We start from the raw sequence: 20,544 nt of genomic DNA on the forward strand, positions 1-20,544 counted from the left end.
TTTCTACTTAACAAAACGTAATTACCTTCAAATCGTTCTGAAGGTGTTGCATTGTCTGCTTGAGGCACCACTCCATGTTCTTTTTTAAATTTATCAAAAGCTTTTTTATTTATGTCATCTTTTTGATGAGGGTCTGAGAAATGAAAAAATGTAAATAACAAATCTCATTTATTCTTTCATGAAATTGCATAGATTATTTTAAAATACGTATTCAAGACAGCAGAGAAACTGATTTGGCAAAACTAACTCACCAAGTTTTTGAAGACTTTTTGCTTTGCCAATAACATCTTTGGCAGTTCTCTTGACTCCAGAAGAAGAATGTATGTTCATGTAATTAGCAATAACTTCCCATCTACAGCAATCGATAACGATAATTAAGAAGAAAACCAGAATGACCCTTACATTTTTAGTGCAGAAGGCTGAGTTGTAACATCTAAATAATTAGCTCTAAATTGGTGGTCTAATTGTTTTTACTGCCTGGACTATAGTTCTTGGTTTTCATATGTTTAAATCAACTGTATACATCTTGGTTTCAAGTTTGTACAAAACCTTATAGATTGTGTACAAATGAACAGAAATAAACCACACTTTTGTGTATCGAAATGTTTGGACACACACTTGAGGTAAATGATTCTGAAAACAGAGCTTTAGTTTCCTCTTCTAAAGAACAAGGGATGCTGGATCTCTTAAGGCTTGAGTTCTAAACTCAAAACTTTGCAATAGGCTCGGGTTTCAGGTGGGAACAACGAAGAATTACGATGGCAAACTTAATCAGTCCATAGTACAAACCACGGTGGGATAAGCCAACATAACAGTCAAGGCTTATGTCTCCTGATCTTTCATTTCCTGGGAAACTGATGAAGCACCCTGCTGGGTGTACACGTATGTATACGCTCTTATGTATGTGTATTGGTGTAGTAAGTTGGTAAGATTAGTTAGTAGGTTCAAAATGTCGTCTGCTTTTTACACTTCCCACTGTGGCACAGAATTTAGTGGCAGGCGGTCTGTCTAGACTGCAGCATATCAGGAAGTTTCTGCTCTAACCAGTGCTGTTATTTGGATGCCTGTCTGCATTATCCTCAGGCTCCAGTATGTGTTGAAGAGAAGTTTCAATAAAACCAGTACCTTGAATTTGTTCCAGCAGGGAAGAGGTTCACAGCTTTAATCAGTAATTGCAGATCATCTTCTGACCAACTTTTACTGCCATTTCCACCGCCACCAGTTGATTTCTCTGCATTCTTAGATGCTTGTCGCATACGAGCCTCAGCTTCCTCTTTCTCTTTTCTAATTTGCTCATTTACTTCTTCTATCTACACAAATATCATAGGTGAGTCAGGGACTTAAAGCATCTCACTACTCCACACTTCCATTCTGGCTGGGGTGTGTGGTTCCCACTCAGTATTATCCCGACTGACCCTACTACACTCCTCCCAGGCCAACCCCCAAACCCGCATCAGCTTTTCACTCTGGCTTTTCCTCCCTTTGGCTTCTGGGCTGCACACCTATCTCTCTGCTTGAAGAACCAAGAGCCACTCTCAGCCTGACCTTCCCTGTTTTTATATCATGGCACTTCTATGTGCCTTGGGACACTACCTGTCGAGTCTCCAGGCACTGGGTTGTTCCCCCACAAGGCCATTTCAAACCTCTCCCATCCACTCATTTATTCTCACAAGAAGGCAACGGCATAGGAAAGTGGCCTCTTACCTTGAAGTTCTACCCTTTACATTGTCACTTCAGTCTATCTTCAAACAAGCACAAGTGAAAGAGAACGTTTACTTGTCTTGATTACTTGTCAGCTGCTATCCTGGAGTCATGTGTCTCCTTTCCCCACTTCAGCCCCTCAAAACCAAGTCCCAACAATTCCAATGATTCTCAGCCTCACTCTCATAGCCCAAGTCCTTGCAGTCAGATTCTTACACTTAACTAGTACATCCTGCCTCCCAATGCCACATTAAGGGTATAATGTTTACCTTTTGGTACTCAAAGATCTGCAGTAATGGAAACCAGTCCCTACAGTATTAAAAACCTGCTTCATTTGGCACTACTCCTCCTAACCAACTTCATCTCCCCCTGTCTACTGCTACTAGTACTTTGTAGTTCATGCTGTCCCTGACCTTCGTTTTCACTGTGCATGCTTTTGGGCTGGCTCAAACCCTTCCCTGATGGCTCCACCCTGGAACTGGCACTTCCTGTCTAATCGACAGCATTTACTGTGGGACCTCCATTTTTCGGTCCTTAGGCCTTTTCTCTTCAGCATAGTTGTTCCTAAACTCCTTTGTGGCAGCCATAGCATTAAGCATTTCTCCAAACCACCCAGGCATAGCACTATATATATATATAATAGGTACTAATATTTCTTGTCCTGAATTGAATTTCTGGGCCTGTTTTCTCATCTGTAAAATAAAAGGTGTAGACTAGACAGAACAAAGATCTCTTTTGGTTCTAAATGTTATCCTACAAAAACGCTCAAGGTATAGTCAAAACAATTATTTTTTCTAAGAATGATTTAAAAAAACACCGAAGATTAATATGCTAGTATACCACAAATCAAACATTATACATGGTAACAACCATACACACTAAAGCCAATTTAAATCAACAACAGCCCTTAATTTAAGCAAAGCAGAGTGGGGGGCCCAAAGAGAAATGAGACACTGTTTGCCCTTGCAGTAGCTTGTATGTTAAGTGGGGAAATACTGAGGTGGCAGCGATACTGTAAGTGGAATTGAGTGCTGAATACAGGTGTTCTGCATTTAGCACTTTAGTTCTGTATTTAACACACAGAAGCGATGTGTTCTGTTACCTGTTTTTCCAGAGCAGCCTTTCCTACTTCTTTTGTAGATGATGTGAGTATTTCATTCAAGCACTGTAAACTAAGGGGAAAAATGGGATTAAACCTGATCCTAAGCCCAAGAGAAGACTTCAACAGCAGTTCTATAGTTATACCTTGCTAGTTCAAGGCGATCACAAAGTTTTTCCACTTCTTCCATCATTTTAACCCGCTCTGCCTCATTGTCAGAAAAGTGATTCCAGGTCTAGAAGCACAAACACAAACATTTTCATCTTACGCCTGCTGACACTCAAAAACACATCCATAAACAATGACAAAGCGTGACACTCTCAAGAGGTTCTTGAGGTGAACAGATGGTATTCTGACCCCCAACAACCACTCTCCGGGGCACCTCCCAGGACTCTCCCTGACCTGCTGGCAATAAAAAGGTGTCACCGAGGGTAGGAGAGCAAAACACAAAAGGTGATGGTGCCAAAGACCTTTGGATAGTACAGGTGTCAGAACAATTCCTCTGAGAACCACTTAAGAATCAAATTCTACAGATGACTCAAAATCCCTTTGTTAGGCTGCTGTTCTAGCTAGTGTGTGCCAAAGTGTTAAACTTACTGGAAATTTTATGTGAAATTAAAGAAAATGATAATGTGTTAAGGAACATGAGGTATTAGAAAAATTCTATTAACCAAAGATTACGTTTAGAATGGAACATTGTGATGTACCTGGATATACAAGAATTGGAAAGTACTTCCCACGCTTCTTTAAGCAGCTGCTGCTATCACTGTGTCTCCCCTTTTTCCTAATTTTTTCCTATTTAGATTTTCTTCTTGCTTACCCAAAGTCTGAAATATGCATTTGTATATTTATTAAACCTCTTTCAAAGCTCTCTGATAAGACAGGTAAATCTTAATCATGTTATTAACTGAAGATGTAGGATGGCACACATTAGAATACATATACTAGTGTCTAGAGCTGGACAGTCACATGAAAGATAATTTTTCTATATACAGTGTGCATTTACGTACTTGCTGAAGTTAACTACAATGGTACAGCACACAACAATGTGGCAATCTCTACTATAGCTTGAAATTTCATTAATTTATTCATTCAGTGCTATTTGGTAAGGAACAATACTAGTCTCTGACTCTACCAGTTTAAAATGTAAAAACATCTCTTGGACAAAATTACATTTGAAAACTTTTGGGTTTTTCGGTCAACATTTTTTAGTGAAAACTATTTGAATGCAAACTATTAGTACTCACCCAAATGTTATCCTTTTATTTATATAAAAATAAAAGCTCTTAGATCCCTAAGAACCAAAGGTTTACTCCTAAAAGAACTTTTTCTAAGAATTAATTTTACACCGTTAAGAAAGCAACCATCCAAACCAAATTGCGGCCCATTATCAGAACACATGATCTGGTTTCTCCAACAAATGAATGGGAGAAAGATGGTGATGATAGGGAGCCAGTTACAGACACAATTAGGAGACACAAAACTGAAGCTTTGTAATGATCTTATTTAGATCCTAATTTGAATAAATCAACTACAGGTAACCCCCGTATAACACGGCACTTCCATAACACCATTTTGCTCTAAGACGGTTCGAGAATTGGGGAAAACCCTCGTACAACACGGCATCCTAGAACGCAGTTTCACTCTTAACTGGTTTGAGAATTAGAGAAACCCCCAAACAACATGGAGTGTAATAAGAGCTTTTTTTTTTTAAAAAAATACATTTTATTGGGAAATGTCGGGGAACAGTGCGTTTCTCCAGGGCCCATCAGCTCCAAGTCATTGTCCTAAAATCTAGCTGTGGAAGACACAGCTCAGCTGCAAGTCTAGTTGCCGTTTACATCTTCAAGTTGTAGGTGGAGCAGCCCATTATCCCATGCAGGAATTGAACCGGCAACCTTGTTGTTGAGAGCTCACGCTCTAACCAACTGAGCCATCCGGCCGCCCCTCCGGAAGCTCAGTGGCAGCTTATTGTCTTCAATCTAGTTGTAGAGGGCGCAGCTCACTGGCGCAAGTGGGGATCGAACTGGCAATCCTGTTGTTCGGAATTTGCGCTCTAACCAACTGAGCCATCTGGCCACCCTCATAAGAGCTTTGAAGAGCAAAAAATATCTCATTCGAAATTAGGGAAATCCCCGGACAACACGGAACATAGTAAGAGCTTTTATGAGCAAAAGATATCTCATTTGAAATTAGGGAAATCCCAGAATAACACAGAATGTAATAAAAGCTTTTAAGAGCAAAAAGATATCTCATTTAAAATTTTTCATTCGAGTGTGGATGCTGTATCAGATTTGACTGTAAATTTTAAAATTAGAATTTTAAATCCACTTTGTTTATGGAATATTTAGTTCAGAGGATGAAGATATCTTGTCAAAAAGAAAATGCCCTCAGTTAATGGTGCTTAGCAGTGATGACGAAAAAAATCATTATTTAATACATATTAATATGTTATACTTTTGGTGAAAATTGCTTTAATGAAGATATTTCTCTTAACTATAAAAATATAATAGTATGGGGGCCGGCCCAGTGGCTCAGGCGGTTAGAGCTCCATGCTCCTAACTCCGAAGGCTGCCGGTTCGATTCCCACATGGGCCAGTGGGCTCTCAACCACAAGGTTGCCAGTTCGATTCCTCGACTCTGGCAAGGGATGGTGGGCTTCGCCCCCTGCAAGTAAGATTGAACACGGCACCTTGAGCTGAGATGCCTCCCAAATGGCTCAGCTGGTTGAGTGCGGGCTCTCAACCACAAGGTTGCTAGTTCGATTCCTTGACTCCCGCAAGGGATGGTGGGCTGTGCCCCCTGCAACTAAAAATTGAACACGGCACCTTGAACTGAGCTGCCGCTGAGCTCCCGGATGGCTCAGATGGTTGGAATGCATCCTCTCTACAAGATTGCTGGTTCGACTCCTGCAAGGGATGGTGGGCTGTGCCCCCTGCAACTAGAAAATGGCAACTGGACCTGGAGCTGAGCTGCGACCCTCCACAACTAAGACTGAAAGGACAACAACTTGACTTGGAAAAAAGGCCTGGAAGTACACACTGTTCCCCAATAAAGTCCTGTTCCCCTTCCCCAATAAAAAAAAAAGTAAAAAAAAAAAAAGTACAAAACACCCTTTATATATATAAAAAAAAATTCACATTTTGAGATAAAATGTATACAGCAGTTTTATTATATTTGTATAAGAAAAGAAATATTTTAAAGTTTAATCAACACTTGATTTATTTGTTACCTAGTTTGTTCAATCAAAGTCTGAAATACCTTGCATGAGTTTCGAAGTTTTTGCCTTTCCTTTTTAATGGCTTTCTTCTGGATATCTTTTTCCTTCTTTGCCAATAATGCTTGCTGTCTCACTTCCTCCTCTTCTTTCTCTTTAGCTAATCGAGCAGCTTCTAATTCAGCTTGTCTTTGCTTTAATAATGGGGAATAAAAATCATTTTAATAAGAAAATTAGAATTCTTAAATGCTCTATATAATTTTAAAAACTCAATCTTTTAATAAATTAGAAAAAAAGTGACACATCAACTTATTGAAGACTGAAGGTTAAAAAGTAGATGATAATGGTCTATAAACATTTCTTAGAAATATAAAACAGACATGTTAGAAATAAGCATGGTATTAAAGAAATATATGACATCATGTTTATGCGCAATAACAATTTGCCAATAAGATCCTTCTGTCAATCGTACCAACTTGTCATGATCATTCATAGTAGCACCTACTTCTCCGCTTTCAGATTATAGTTTTTAAAATAGGTCTGAAGATTAAAGATTTTATGAACATTTATCAAACGTCATCTTACTTTTTCTTTAGCTTCTTGCTCCTTCCGTTTTGCTTCTGCTTTTGCTTTCTTTTCTGCTTCTTTCTTGGCCTTTTCTTCTTCCTTAAATTTTTTTATTCTTGGATCACAGCTATATGCATTGTCTACCAAAAAAGAAGTTAATCTTTTGAATTTCTAACATTTAATTAAAGAACTTAAACAAAAAATCAATTATATTTACCAACTAAAGTTCTTATTCTGTTCATTTCTTCTTTTTTCCTTTGTGCTCTTGTTGCTCTGTTCTGTTTTTCAATCCATCTCCTCTCATCGCGACTATAAAATAGAAAATATTGGAAATAAATATTGCTCATCGATGATATGACTGAAAAATGTAACACTTTATAAATTTCTATGTAAATAATGTCTCAGAAAGTTACAATGCCATATCACTATTAACAGTAAAGCATGATTCTACCTAGTATTAATTTCAGTTAATATTTCTGGAACATTTATGTCAAAAGAATTTCCCTTCCTACGTAGAGAAAACTAAAATAAAATGTAGGTTAAACAACTGGAACAAGAATTTGCTAAAATGAGCTTTTTGACTATTCCTTGGCATTTTCTTGAGCATATTTTAATCCATATTTTAACTACCGATCTGGCTTCATCTAGCTTAACTTGCGAGAGGGGGATCTCAAAATATTAAAAACATATACCAAGGATACACAAAGAGAAAATATGAAAGGAAATATATGTAGTATATTTTTACATCATCACAAACACCAAAGTGCTACCTAAATATCTTCCTTTATTAATGACTTACATACATACCATTCTGCTTTTTCTTTTTCTTCTTCATCTAAATAAGAAAATTCTCTCCAAGAATCAAAATTATACCTATAGACAGAAATAAAGCAAAATAAAATGGAAACAAATGAACAAACCCTTTAAAATGAACTTAGAGGTATATAATTGTAACAAACATTAATGGCAAGAAGGTAAGTTTGTCTTAGTAGATCTCTCCACTCTCTTTTGGTACTGAACTAACACTATGCACGTCTTCTTTTTTTGATGACTTTGTATTTGGTATGAAAATCTAAAATATACTTATTTCCCTGAGTCAGAATCACATACCTCCCTGCCATCCTGTTAGCTTTCTCCCTTGCCAGGACTTGTTCAAGTTTTCCCTGCCATCACTTTCACCTGTCTGTCAAGTCTTAAGGGAACCCTAACAGTGGTTATTTTATCTCTGGTTTGCATCCCCTGAAGGGTAAAAGCAACTACAACTGACAGAGCTAAATTTTATCATTTTTGTTTATAGTGATGTTATGTTTAAATTTGCCAGATACTTAATGAGAAAATAGAGCACACATAATATTAAGTGGCTACTGAAGACTGTATTTATTAAAAATTAAGAGATCAGTTATGGAGATAAATAGCACTCTGTTCCTCATGTACTCAAGTACTTTTAATAGGCAGAGAGATAAATGAAGTCATATTTGTTTTTATCCAATTCAAAGGACTCTTTCTTAATTTTCATTTTTACCACTGTAGTGTGTTTAGTATCTAGAAATCTGATTAACAGAGAACAGATTGAAAAAGCAATCTTAAAAGCCTAAATGTCACATAGGAGGTAATACGGCATTATGTGAAAACCTTTATTAATTTCTGAATAAAGTGCTTTTGTTCAGGGAAGGTTCTGCAATTCTCTCATCTCTCAATTTATGAAGAGTCAATCAAGTACTTATTGAATATTTATCTTTTACAAAAAAATGACAGTATCATAAAATCAGTGTCTTCACTTACCAGAAAGAATAAAATGCATCTACATCTTCAAATGATGAATTCATATCACCAAGTTTAGGGACATTTTTTTTATTTGACCATCTGATATATTAAAAGAAAGAAAAATTCAATGCAAAAATTTGGTACAAAAGTTCAACAAATAAATTTATTAAAAACCAACAACAGTTTTTACGAATTCCTTACCATCTCCCCCTCTTGAATCCTCTACGACTAGTAAGAGATGGAGTGGAAGGTCAGCGACGGTGTGATAAACAGAGGACAAGGGTGGAAGGGATGGGACAGAAAACGATGGAGCAGTGTTCTAACCGTCAGGTTACCCTCAGTTCTGTAAGTGACAGGGTTGTAGCAGCTGCCACGCTGGCTAAGAAAAGTAAGCGCTAAGCCCCCTCTCCCAAGTTCACTACTCCTGCCCCTAAACAGGCAACCTGTAAGACTAGCCTTTTAAAAATGTTACTGCGCAGGGGGCACAGATTGCCACCTCCTTATCCCCACCACCTTCCCCCTAAGAGTCAGACTTTGAGGTTTAGCACTTCACCCATCACCTTGAGAAAGAATCAGAAGGCTGCTTACTGACTCATGTTTTCCACCCTATGAAACCAATCCACAAAAATGTATAATACATTATTTTTACCACCTTCAGCACTGTTACAAAACAAATGTGAGGAAAAAGGGTGGAAGAAATATTAGGCTGCACCAAACTTCTAATCAAAGTGGTTCTCAAACTTGGCTGTCCATTAGAATCACCTGGGAGCATTAAAAATCCTACAGACATTCCAAACCAATTAAACTGAAATCACAAATCACAATCTCTTGAAGGGGAGTGAAGGGCGGGGAGAGAACCCAGGCAGCAGGACTTTTACATGTTTTCCTGGTGATTCCAATGTGCAGTGGAGAGGTACTCTATAAAAACCTCCCAAAGAAGATGGAACCAAAAAAAAAAAAATGCAGAATACTGGTATACCCTACTTAAAAACTCAATTATATATGCTTTAATCTTAAATATAAATCATCCTCTCTCAGAGAACCTTATTGTAATGCAGGGACTCAGCTCCCGTTCCCTGCACAAGAACACAGGTTAGCCTCAAATATGGTGAAGCCCCAAAGGAACAACAACGGAGCCATAGATAGGGGAGTCATACCACTATATTCTCGCTAGAGGCTGCGTTGGAGACACAAGAAGCAGGAGCCGAAATCTGCCATCTGCTTCTCTGCCAACCAAGCAACCCCCTAGTCTAGCCACGGCAGTTATATTAGTGGCTAATGGCTCACTGGTAACAGCTGATGGCCACCCAGCCATAGTGGATGGCCATCTGATTACAGTTGATGGCCATCTAATAACCAAGCCAGCACCTTTCCGCCTGGAAACTGCTCTCTGGGGCTCTGTCCCCACACTCCACCCCTCCAGGGTCTCGCCTCACAATCTACGTGACAAGTGTCTTCCGCGAGGGGCCCTGTGCGAGGAGCCTGGAGGTGGATGCAATATCCTGGGCATAGCCAGTCTTTGTCAGGGCACCGCCAGTCCTTCAGGGCACAGCCAACCTTTCTGGGCACAGCCAGGGTTTCTCGGGGACCGTGCAGGAACAATAGTGGTTCACAGCCAAGGTGCTTACATATTCTCAACGGCGGCCAGTCGAGACACAGGAAGTCCACCTGTACCCAACAAGGGGTCTTCCTGTACCACAGTCTCACTGGCGGCTGGGAGAGACACAGGAAGTAAACATCCGTCTGTTCCCCAACATGGTGGTACATTCTCAAGCAAACAGTCAAGCGGTCCATTAAATTAGGGATGGAAGGCAATTCCCCATAGTCCATAGTCATTCGCCAGGGCTGTGTGTTGGCCTCACAATGTGTGCCCTCTCCGCAGGGCGAGGGCTCCAAGTCCTCCCCAACCTGGGCGTGAGGGACGACCTTGACCTCACCCACATCCTCCACGGAGGAGTCAGCAAGCGTTTCCTCCTGGTACTACAAGTCCTGCATCCGGGCAGCCTCAGCAAGAACTTCCCAGCCCACAGGGCCGCAACGATCTTCGCTTTCTCCAGCCTATGCTGGTTGGGGAACCATCCACATCTTCCCACCCCTCCATGGGGGTCCAGCTCTTGAGAACAATGGCTACCAGGCACCACACACTGTGGTGTGTGGGGGCCATCTGTTCTCCTGCCCAGAGTCAGACACCATTCCTACCTGGCCGGAATCCTGCTCACCGCGCCAAGTGTCGGAGTGGGTGGTGGCCCCGGTGTAAGATGTCCACAACTCTAGGAGCCCACGTCAGCAGCAGACCACCAAAAGGAAGGTGACGCCCGCCATGGCCAACAGGGCAGCATGCCATCCAGAGGCCCCCACCAATTCATGGAGGGGTTACATTTTTCCCAAGCAGATCGCGCCTCTTGTTCCCGGCGCCGCTCCTCACAGGCTTCCCAAAGCTGAGCACTCATAGTTATAAGGTGCTACACCACCTTTGGGAGAGCTTCGGCCGACCCCACACCCTGCTCGCTGCACCATGTGTAATGCAGGGACTCAGCTCCCACTTCCCGCACGAGAACACAGGACATGGTGAGGTCCCGAAGGAACAACAACGGAGCCATAGATAGGGGAGTCATACCACTATATTCTCGCTGGCGGCTGGGTTGGAGACACAGGAAGCAGGAGCGGCAATCTGCTGTCTGCTTCTCTGCCAACCACCCAACCCCCTAGCGTAGCCACAGCAGTTGTGTTAGTGGCTGATGGCTAACTGGTTACAGCTGATGGCACCCAGCCACAGCGGATGGCCATCTAATAACCGAGCCAGCAGCTTTCCACGTGAGGCCGAGAGCCTGGAAAATGCTCTCTGGGACTCTCTCCCCACACTTAAGATAAGCAGATGCTCAAAAAACAGAACAAAAGTTTTTCTCAAATGATAATGGGCCAAGTAGAGTGGTGTACCCGTTCATAATAAAGGAGAAGCAAGAGAATGGGAAATTAATTACCGTCACCTAAGTATCAGCATCATACTACATAAAGTCAGTTTCGCCCCCAAAGGAAATTCAAAAGAAACATATCCTAGGAGTTGTAAAGAAATTTCACTATGGAAAGGCAGAACTTCTGTTCAGAGAGCAAAATAATTGAGAGCAGTAAGTTCACCAGAGCGGCTCAACACTGTGGAGGAGGAGGAGAACAAAACCGTTATCACTGAACAAAGAAGATACCTGAAGACTCCTACGAGAAGGAAGCCACCAGAGCACACTGATCACAGGGGATGCCTTCACTCACCTGGAATTCCTTTCAAACACTGGGGAAAACACTTCGAAGAAATTGTCCTTTGCTTCACTTTTAGAAGGAACCGAGTTATCAAAAGTAGGATCTACACTGTTAAATGCTCGTCTTTTCACTGGATCAGATAACATTTCATAAGCTGAGGAGAAAATGATAAGGTCACATTACCATGACTTGACATTTTTTTCCTCAGAGAAAAAAAATTCCTTCCTTTAAAAAAAAGTTAATATTTTTCATATTTAAAAATTGTGTGTGATGAGGAGGATTGAATTTAGGTAATGACAGCTCTAGCACTACCGGATATAATAGGACTTAAGTTCTTTAAATAGCTCTTCTGGAAGGAAAATGACAAAACAGTTCAATACTCATCCCTTAAGAAAGCATGACACTGAGGAAAAAGAAATTGTTAGAAATTAACTGTCAGATCCCAAGGTTATAAAAGATCAAAGGATCTTAGAAGTCTTGAACACTGTGTTAAAAGTGGGCCAAAAAGTTTTAAGTTTAAAAGGTATACACACAATTTTTTAAAAATTAGCGTCAAAATGTAAAATCACATTTAAGGAAACATTTAGTAATGGTGGTACCTGTGTTTATTTGCTTAATGAGGATATGGCTATGCAAATGGTAATGAACAGTAGTGGGTCCCCGTATTACAGGATATAAGCAACTTCTTGATTTAAATTAACCGAACATGTGAGGAAGGTTAGCCCTGACATGTATTGGGAACGGAGAAAGATCTTCGTATTCTCACCATTAAATGTAACACTTCTACGAATCAACTCTAGGATGAGCTTCTCCTAAGAATCACCTGGGGATCTCGTTAAAATACAGATTCGGATTCAGTAGGCCTGAAGTTCAGCAGGCCCTGAGCTTCCGCACTTCTGACAAGCTGCCAGGTGCTGCTGATGCTGCTGGCAGGGAGAACCTCACTTTGTGGGAAGATTCGCAGAAATAACCAGATGTAACTAAAAAGGTTTTAAAATGTCAGCTAAATGAAGTATGGTATACATTGGAAACCCAAGCCCAGCAATTAATAAATAAGCATCACTATAAGAAATTCCTGACTAAAGTATTTTCTTACCTTTAGTTATGCAAGTGAAGTAGTCATTATCTCCTTCTTTTATTGGTTCACCAGCTGCTTTCCGTTTGTCTGGGTGATGTTTTAAAACCATTGCTTTATCTACAAAATAAGCCAGATTTGGATAATTGTTACTTTAGGCACAAAATTAAAGATGAGCTAAACAGAACCATTTCTAAAATCATAATACTAATTTAAAAATGTTTTCTCCTATGGTAAACTATAAGATTATCAAATGAGGAAATTACAGAGAAGCAAAGAATTATTTTAACGACTGGCCAGAGTCAGCACCAAAAGACAATTACTGGTAACATTTTGGTATATTTTCACACGGACTTTTTTTCTTAAGTATATGCTTTAAAAATTTTAGGTATAATCATATCATATATACCAATTTATATTCTGCCTTTTTTCAACTTAACATTACTGAATTTGCATTTTCCATGTTACAGACTTCAAAAATGTTTAAATGATTGCATCGTACAGCATTTCAAGATTTATTATAATTTATTTAACTATTTCTCTATTGTTGGATATTTAGATTGTTTCAAATTTTTCACTATTGTAAGTCATCCCAATTTTAATCATTTTGTAGAGAAGTCTTTTTCTATATTTAGGATTTTTTCCTTAAGATGTATTTACAAAAGTGAAATCAGTGAGTGAAATTGTAGGAGCAAGTTCCTTTCTAAAAGTTACACCACTTCTTACTCCTAAGTGAACTTTCTTTTCTCTACTGCTTTACCAGTCCTGTATCTAATTATCTAAAACTATGACTATCATTGGTGCTCAACAATTCTTTTTTGTTTAATTTATCCTTTTACCTGTGGAGGAAGGAGAGGTTGTCAGTTGTCTTCTGAGTCTGTGTGAGTTACTTTACAATAATGGCTAGCTGTTAACATCTATTGAGCATTTAATATGTACCAGGCACGATTTATCAGTTAATCTCCTAAATCACCTCATGAGACAAACACTATTATTTTCTCCATTTTATGAGTAAAATAAGGCACGAAGAGGTTAAGTAAGCACGACCATTGCAACCTGTCCAAGTCGGGCTCCAACCCAGACAGCCTGACTCCTCAGCCTGTTTATATGCTGCCTCTCGGTCCCTTGAGTTCTGAGGACCTTGAAGTCCTTGCTGCCGAGACTGCATTTATGGTTTTCAAAAACATTCAGTCATTTATATTTACTGATCATTTCCTTTATAATTTCTTCCAGTACTTATGAACTCAGAAGGCCCTTCATCAAGTTTCATGTTTCTAATTTCATTAATAGAATTGAAAATTATTCTTCAAATCTTTTGGGAATTTTAACACAGTCAAGAAAATATCTAAACTTGCCATTTTTCAAAGTCCTTATCTCATCTAATAATCCTTCCCTTCTCTACTGATTTATTATGCCTCATAGTGAATTTTTATAGGGGTTTGTTTCTGATTACCTATTCTTGTCCTGGGATTAACTTTAAAATAACTATAGCTTTCTAGTATTTGATGGTAACTTCCAGAAACTGCATATTATTTTTGCGTATTTTTCCTGCATCTAGCCTCCTGACACAACTCTTTTGGTTTTCTAGGTAGATTCTATATTACCAACAAAGAATATATTTCTTTCCTCTCTCCAATAGTTCTCTCTCTCATTTGATATCTAATACACTGACCCACACTCACAACACAGTATAAAAAACAATGGGTAGATTAGCTTCCCCCATAGGTTTTAATGGTAATATCACCAATGCCACACGGTTACAAGTTTGCTGGCTGTGGGTCTGAAATACTTCTCAAAGTAGGGAATTAACTGCATTTCTTTTCAAAGTTCAATTTATCAAAAAGGAATGGATAACTACTTAGGAAATCACATATTAACTAAACTATAAACAGATTTAGCTATATTAATGTATTTCCTGAGAGAAATCCAACTTGTTGGGCATTATTCTTTTAGTAATGTCCTGTTAAATTCAGTATGTTATTATTTTAACTGGGATTTTTCTTTTTTTTTTTTTTTGTATGACACTCATAGATGAGATTTGTTCATAATTTTTAAAATCTCTTCACCAAGTTTTAAAATTTCATTTATTATTATTTAAGACAATTTTTAAGAGCAATTTTTGATTTACAGCAAAATTGAGAGGATGGTACAGAGAATTCCAACATGACTTCTGCTCCCCCACACACAGCAGTCCCCGCCACTCCTGAGAGTAGTCGGCTTGTTCCAGTTGATGAACCCACACTGCCACATCATAATTACTCAAAGTCCGTAGATTACATTATGGTTCACTCTTGGTGTTGTACATTCCATGTGTGTGGAGAAAAGTATAACGACATGTATCCATCATTATAATATACAGAATATTTTCATTGCCCTAAAAATCTTCCATGCTTCACGCCTGTTCATCCCTTCCTATCCCCCTCCCACAACCCATGATCTTTTTACTGCCTCCATAGTTTTCGCATTGTATGCCAGGTTTTCATACTAGGATTATATTAACTTCACAAAATGAACTGTTCCAAAAACAGTTTATATTCAGCACAAAAACTTTCAAGCTCTTAAACGTTTGATATAATTCAGAGAAATCACCTGGCCCTGAAAAGGTTTTATAGAGGGTAATTCTTTCGTAACTTTTAAAATTTCTTCAATTAAAATAAAAAGTTAATTTTATCAAAAATTTCAAATTCACTGTATTTAATAGTGTTCTCAATTAAAAATATCTCCTATAATAGTTTTCTTTCTGTATTTTACTGTTTTTTCTTCTTATAAATCCATTTTACTGTTTTATCTCTTCCATTTTTTTCATCCATGTTCCTTTGTCCTATTCTTTTAAATATTTGAGTTAAATGACTATTTTATTTTTCCCTCTTTTAAAAAATAAGTGGTACAACAGTTTAAGGCAATCAACTTACTTATGGTACAGCTCTAATTACCACCCCTTACGTTTTGATACACAGTGATCCTACTTTCACAAGAAGAATCTATTAATACAATTTTTATATGTATCTAGGTCCAAAAGAAAATATAGTCAATTTCCAAAGTGATTGTTTTTTCATTTAATCATATCTCTTTTGCTGAATTGAGATGAAATTTACATTGAATAAAATGCTCAGGTTTTAAGTCATCCCTTGGTATCTGCAGGTAATTGGTTCCAGAAGCTTCCCCTATGCCAAAAATCTGAGGATGCTCAAGTTTCTTATATAAAATATAAAATGGTGTATTTGCATATACCTATGCACATCCTCCCCTGTACTTAAATCATCTCTCGGTTACTTACAGTACCTAATACAATACAAATGCTATGTAGATATGTAAATAGTTGTTATACTGTATTGTTTAGGGAATAATGACAAGAAAAAAAATGTCTGGGGGCCGGCCTGGTGGCTCAGGCGGTTAGAGATCCATGCTCCTAACTCCAAAGGCTGCCGGTTCAATTCCCACATGGGCCAGTGGGCTCTCAACCACAAGGTTGCTGGTTCAATTTCTCAAGTCCCACAAGGGATGGTGGGCTGCGCCCCCTGCAACTAAGACTGAACACGGGCACCTTGAGCTGAGCTGCTGCTGAGCTCCCAGATGGCTCAGTTGGTTTGAGTGCATCCTCTCAACCACAAGGTTGCCGGTTCAACTCCCGCAAGGGATGGTGGGCTGTGCCCCCTGCAACTAGAAACAGCAACTGGACCTGGAGCTGAGCCCTCCACAACTAAGATTGAAAGGACAACAACTTGTCTTAGAAAAAAGGCCTGAAGTACAGACTGTTCCCCAATAAAGTCCTGTTCCCCTTCCCCAGTAAAAAAAAAAAAAAAAAAAAAAAAAATCTGTACGTGCTGAGCACAGACGCAACCATTGTAGGCCTAACTACATAGTACACATCAGCAACATAACTTTTTTCCCCCGGAATATTTTTGATCCCTAGGTTGTTGAATCTGCAAATGTGGAACCTGTGGATAGAGGGCTGACTGTATTGTTCAATGATTTTTGACAATTGTATACACCCACGTTAACTACCACCCAAAAGAAAATACATATTATCCCATCGCCCAGAGTTCCCTTGCACCCTTTTCCAGTCAACTTCCATCCCCTACCACCTGGAGCAACCAGTTTCTGATTTCTATCACCATCGATTACTTTTGCATGTTCTGCATGTAATGGAATCATAGATTATATCTTTGTATCTGACTTCTTTTGCTCAACATGTTTTGAGACTCACCACCACTCTGTGTGTATGAGTAATTTGTTCTTTTTCACACTGCTGAGTACTATTCCATTGTATAAATATACAGGAGTTTGCTTATCCATTAATCTGTTGGTGAACATTTGGGTGGTTTCCAGTTTTTAGATATTGTAAATAATGCTGCTATCAACATTTCTGTACAAATGTTTTTAATGGACCTATTAAACTCAGTAATTTTACATATACTGCCAGGATTCAGAAACTGTGACAAATACATTTTTGTTTTTTTGAACTCCAGATTTTTCTTATAGTCAAGTATATTATCAGTTCCTTCACTAACACTCAGGAGGCATTTTCACTTTCTAGCTGGCTTAAGCAGAAAAGGAATTTATTAAAGGTTACTAGACAGCTCACAGAACTCTGAGAGTCAGGCGATCAGACTTGGAGGCTACGCAACCAGGAACAACAATCAAGTCATCCTGGGCAGTCGGAGGTGTGAGGACCTCCCCACGACTGGGCACTGCAGGTCTGCGCACAGGCTACCTGCACCGCCAGGCAAGGGGGCAAAGCCATGAGCTTCCCTTTGGGGTGCTCTTCCCCCCGCTGGCAAAACGGATTCTGCGCACCTGAGGCCTGACTTCAACATCGTTCTCCTTTGAATTGCAAATGTGTGCTGAGCACTGAAACCCATGTCATATGTCTACAAACACTCTCAATCCGAGGACATATTCTTTTATAAATCAGGTAAGTTTTCTTCTTTATTTGCAATTATTGTTTCTGTTACATTTATTCTGCCTTCTTCTTTAGGGAAATCTGGCCTCTCTCTATTCTTTCCCTCTGAATCTTGGAAACATTCCTCAAGGTTGTCCTCTACTTTACTGTGTTTTCTAATTGTACATCAGCCTTCATAATTCTAAAGTCTGCTTTTGTGTTTTTAGTTTTCAGGCAATTCTACTCATCTCTCCCTAGTCTCTTTCTGCAGTGCCTACACCGACCCCAATGCAGTGTCTTCACATCTTACTGACAGCATGTAGTAGATACTTAAGGTTTGTTTTTTTTTGAACCTCATCATAAAGTCCGAGAGAGAGAGAGAGATGATGTCTCAAATGTTTGTCGAACAGTCTCCTCTCATGATGCCCTATTATTTTTTCCTTCATCGATTTTTCTCCCTAATCATCTTTAGTCATTCATGTACATTAGGAGGTCCTGAGACTGTTCTATACTCTGTCCTCGTGGGGGTAAAAGATATTAAAAAAAAGGTAAAGGAAGCCAAAGAACACTGTTGGTTTGAAAAAGAAACAAAGGTAATTTGGGAGCAGCAGGTATAAGTTTACTGAAATTTCAAAGACTTCTTTTTTTCTTCTCCCCCAACGAATGACAGCTTCTGGGATGTTCTGAGGGTACATTAGCAAAGTGGCTTTTATTGCACATTCATACTGCTATTATAATAAAGTCTCTAAATATGATTTTTAATTTTAAAGAAGCTTGATATGAAAGTTTTCAGTTTAAAAAAATCAGAACTATTTTAAGCTAAAATTAAATTTAGAAATTCAAATTACGAAAGACTCTATTTCCATTTAAAGAATATCAAACCTACACAATTGCCATATGGCAATTTTACTTCAAGAACAAACTTATATAAGTAATTAAAATACCACGTTTAGTGTCCAAGTACTTTTTAACCTGTCATTCAACTTTCCTAGTAATTTGTTCTTTTTAGAAATGCAGAGAAGGCAAAAAAGACACTAACTGTATTCACCCTTAACTGACTTCCTAATTTCCATTACAGCAATTCAAAATACATTAAACAAAAATAAAACTCTTTCCTGTGTGTGTTTGCAATATGACGCAAGAACCTGGAGGCCCTCACGTGCTATCAGACTTATGTTTTCATTAGGTTTGTTTGTGCTAGTAATTATAGACCTGAAAACACTAACTTGGTGTTTTCACTTCTGAGCAAAATTTCAGAAAACAGTAAGCAGCAACTTTCTATTTTATAGTGACAGAGGTAAGAGAATAGTTTCCTTCTGAATAAACAAGAATGTTCAACAAGGTGGCAGAGTGAATTACAATTCTACTTAATGTTAATCTGTGCACTTTTGATTAATCTGTAAACTTTTGATTACAGAATTTAAAAATATTTATGTTATGCCAATAAAAGAATGGATTTAACAGAGCACATGGATTCTGTTAATTCTTTTATAATTTACTATAAATTTTTACTCTTTAGAGAAAAATAATTCTTTCATCTTAAAACAACCATTTTCATAGTTCTAAATCACTTCTGGTTCTTTCACAAATTTGTATGTATTAAGATGTATTAGGAATTTGTATTCTATTCTTTCATATAGCCAAGCTGTGCAAGTACTTTTCCAAGGCAAATGACTTTTCCTGGCATTTATGTATTTTACAATGACTGTTCATAGACATTAACATATGCTTAGTCTAAAATCATGTCAGCTTTTTAAGAAATCCAATAATAGGTCTAAAATAATCTGATAAATTCCTTCACCTTGTTAAAATTTCCATTAATAGAGAACATTTTGAGTCTGTCTGCTATACTTAGTCCCGACTACCATTTTTCAACATGAGATAGGTCTCCTTCTGCCACCTTCTTCCAAGTATAATACTTTCTCTTATTGACTGGCTTTGACTCCCTACACCTTTTCCATGTGGCCATAATCTCACCTCCTCTGACATTCTCTAGTGTGGAGGCCAGAACATTCTCCTAAATAAAACACAGAAAACGAATCACCTTCAGCTCTTTCATGAAACTTGACTGATCAGGTGAACCGAATGGTGTGAGGGAATTATGTCCACAGGAATGCAAAGGACAGGACATTAAAGGGGATGGTGCTTTGTAAGGCATGTGAAGACAGGCGTCCAAACAATTGCGCCCCAGATTTTTAACCTTGTCAATGAAAATAATAATGAATCATCGTAGAACTCTTTCTTGGACAGAAGAGAATGGCTGATGTCAATAAGGGTCTCACCTAAGACGACAAAACAACATCAAAAAACCTAAGTAACAGGGCAGCTCCACTAAATGCAGCGGCCATACTTCTAAAAAAAGGTGCAATGTTTAAAAGCTTGCCATTGGAAGACTGTTCTTTATTCAGTCACAAACACACATGAGGAAGTCCATACACGAGACTACTTTTTTCTGTTTCTAAAGGTAAAGGACAGTATGGTTACACAATACTATGACCACATGACACATGCTGTTGAGTCTAGAGTTATGGGTATAGACTGTGATCCTACACATCTTTTCAAAAGGAAAACATTTCCAATAGCAGGTATCTGATTATTCCAAAATAACTAAATACTTACGAGCTGCTTTGATCTGCCTCTGTGTAGCTTTGTATCTTACATGGCCAAGTCCAAGTACTGCATAATGATCTTGGTTCTGATAAAGACATAAAGGGAGTCAAGTTTGAAATGGAGCAATATATCCTATCCCTTGTGTTCTGGCACCCCAAAACAGTGTTTCCCAAAGTGATGTTCCCATGACAGGGGTCCAGAGAGAGGTTCTGTATACAATGGATTGTGTGGTCATTTAAGTTGGGAAATGCAGACTCTTGTATACCCTTCTTGATGATATGTATGCACATAAGCCTAATAAAGGCTCTGAGAAGTCCTATAATTAAGATAAAGAACAAGCAAGTAATTAGAAACCTGTAAAAACTAGCATTTTCCAA

The 20,544-nt window shown here is 38.6% G+C and overlaps 1 protein-coding gene across 2 annotated transcripts in view; it reads right to left on the reverse strand.

The window, feature by feature from the left end:
- Positions 1-20,544, reverse strand: part of DNAJC2 (DnaJ heat shock protein family (Hsp40) member C2) — a 28,386-nt gene that overhangs the window by 1,346 nt on the left and 6,496 nt on the right. For both annotated transcript variants that reach the window (XM_081079192.1, XM_081079193.1), the window contains exons 3-15: positions 20,177-20,252; positions 12,697-12,795; positions 11,613-11,754; positions 8,367-8,447; positions 7,392-7,457; positions 6,802-6,893; positions 6,603-6,724; positions 6,062-6,211; positions 2,947-3,035; positions 2,804-2,873; positions 1,126-1,310; positions 252-352; positions 26-133 (exon numbers count right to left, since the gene is read on the reverse strand). In XM_081079192.1, the coding sequence (XP_080935318.1) occupies positions 26-133; positions 252-352; positions 1,126-1,310; positions 2,804-2,873; positions 2,947-3,035; positions 6,062-6,211; positions 6,603-6,724; positions 6,802-6,893; positions 7,392-7,457; positions 8,367-8,447; positions 11,613-11,754; positions 12,697-12,795; positions 20,177-20,252 (1,381 nt within the window). The remainder of the gene's footprint in view (positions 1-25; positions 134-251; positions 353-1,125; positions 1,311-2,803; positions 2,874-2,946; positions 3,036-6,061; positions 6,212-6,602; positions 6,725-6,801; positions 6,894-7,391; positions 7,458-8,366; positions 8,448-11,612; positions 11,755-12,696; positions 12,796-20,176; positions 20,253-20,544) is intronic.

This window comes from Rhinolophus hipposideros (assembly GCF_964194185.1).
Source record: "Rhinolophus hipposideros genome assembly, chromosome: 18".
In the NCBI taxonomy this organism is placed as follows: domain Eukaryota; kingdom Metazoa; phylum Chordata; class Mammalia; order Chiroptera; family Rhinolophidae; genus Rhinolophus; species Rhinolophus hipposideros.